We start from the raw sequence: 1,770 nt of genomic DNA on the forward strand, positions 1-1,770 counted from the left end.
GGGCAATATAAGAAACATTTGCAAGGAGAGAATTAACCTAGAACTAAGGAGTTAGAACAATGCCTAAGGGATGGTTGTGCTTTAAATGCTCATTCTTAGGACAAGAATATAGAGAAAGATGCTGAAAGTAGTAAAGAGGTAAAAATAAATAAAATTGGACATAATACAGTAATAGTTATTTCCCTGTAGCCTGACTAGGTGGCTCAATGGCTAAGACACTGAGATTGTTGATCAGAAAGGTTGGTGGTTCGAATCCCTAGTACAGCTTTCCTGCCTGAGCAGAGGGTTCGACTAGATGACCTCCAAGGTCCCTTCCAACTCTGCTATTGTTAAATATTGCCAGTTTAACTATATCATTAAATTCAACTGATAGTTTCATTTGGGAAATAGTGATTTATGTTGAGAAATAGTGGCATCCGCTGGTGGTAACTAGTATAGCATTGTAGCTAAGAACTGGAGATATTGTATGCAATATTTATTTATACCTATAACATACCAGAATTTAATTGAATTATCTGAATCAAATCAAAAATCATCTGCAAAATGAACAAGCACATTTTATTTTTTGCAATTTCTTAGAGGAGGAAAATGAAAATCATCTTTCTCTTGTTGTTTATTGCTGGAATCCTTGCTGACAATTCTTACCCACAAATTTCTATCCATCCTAACGAGAAGAATTGTGACAACTACCAGTATGAACCTAACCCAAGAGGTGCCCGGACACCAATGCAAGTATTAGTTGACAGTAATTCTGACTTTGCCTTCAAGTTCTTCAGGAAGGTCTCTTCCAGTGAAAGCCATCAAGGTGGCAGAAGCAAAAGCAATGTTGTCTTATCTCTCTTATGCATCTCCTCCGCCTTTGCAATGCTGGCCTTGGGTGCAAAGGATAACACTTTAGATCAGATTTTGAAAGGACTTGACTTTAAGCCATCAGAGATCCAGGAGAGGATGATACATGAAGGCTTCTGTGAACTCACACACATGCTAAATAATGGAGGAGTTGGACACCAGATGGAAATCAGGAAATGTCTCTTTGTGCAAAACCAGCTATATCCTGAAGAACAGTTTTTAAGTGGCCTCAAAAACTTCTATGGAGGAGACATCTTTTGGAAAATTTTAAGAACACTGCAGCAACTAAGCAGCACATCAACAGCTACATCAAAAGGAAAACCCGTGGGAAGATTTCTAAGCTTGTCGATGAAGTCAGTCCCAACACTGAAATTCTGCTAATTAGTTATATTTATATGAAAGGTATATATGAATATGATATATATATATAGAATCCATCGCCTCACATGTAAAAAACTCATTCCAGTTCATAGATATCATAAAGAAACAAAACTTACAGCCCAGCGACCTACTCGTGAGCTTTGATGTCATATCCCTCTTCACCCAAGTGCCAATCAAAGAAGCCTTGACAGCTATCCAAAACAAATATAACCCCCCCAAGCACATCCTAGATCTGACCAACCACTGCCTATCAACACATACTTCATCTATGGACAAAAATACAAACAAATAGAAAGCACCCATGGGATCACCCCTCTCACCTGTCATTGCCAACCTCTACATGGAACACTTTGACCCAAGCACTAGAAAAATCTGATCACAAACCCAAACTCTGGCTCAGATCGTGACGACACCTTCATAATCTGGCCACACAGAAAAACTTGACAACTTCCTCACACACCTCAATAGCCTACACCCCAAAATACAGTTCACCATGGAAACAGAAGTTAACAACCAACTTCCCTTCCTAGATGTCTTAGT

General features: G+C 38.9%; 1 protein-coding gene across 1 annotated transcript; it reads left to right on the forward strand.

The window, feature by feature from the left end:
* Positions 1 to 588: 588 nt before the first annotated feature.
* LOC131187324 (serpin A3-4-like) lies at positions 589 to 1,251 on the forward strand (the record flags this gene model as incomplete). Its single annotated transcript, XM_058161581.1, is given in 2 exon segments — positions 589 to 1,105; positions 1,108 to 1,251. Coding segments are annotated over 2 exon segments (661 nt in total), but the record flags the coding sequence as incomplete, so codon positions are not given.
* Positions 1,252 to 1,770: the final 519 nt, after the last annotated feature.

Source organism: Ahaetulla prasina, unplaced genomic scaffold (genome assembly GCF_028640845.1).
Source record: "Ahaetulla prasina isolate Xishuangbanna unplaced genomic scaffold, ASM2864084v1 Contig306, whole genome shotgun sequence".
Classification (NCBI taxonomy): domain Eukaryota; kingdom Metazoa; phylum Chordata; class Lepidosauria; order Squamata; family Colubridae; genus Ahaetulla; species Ahaetulla prasina.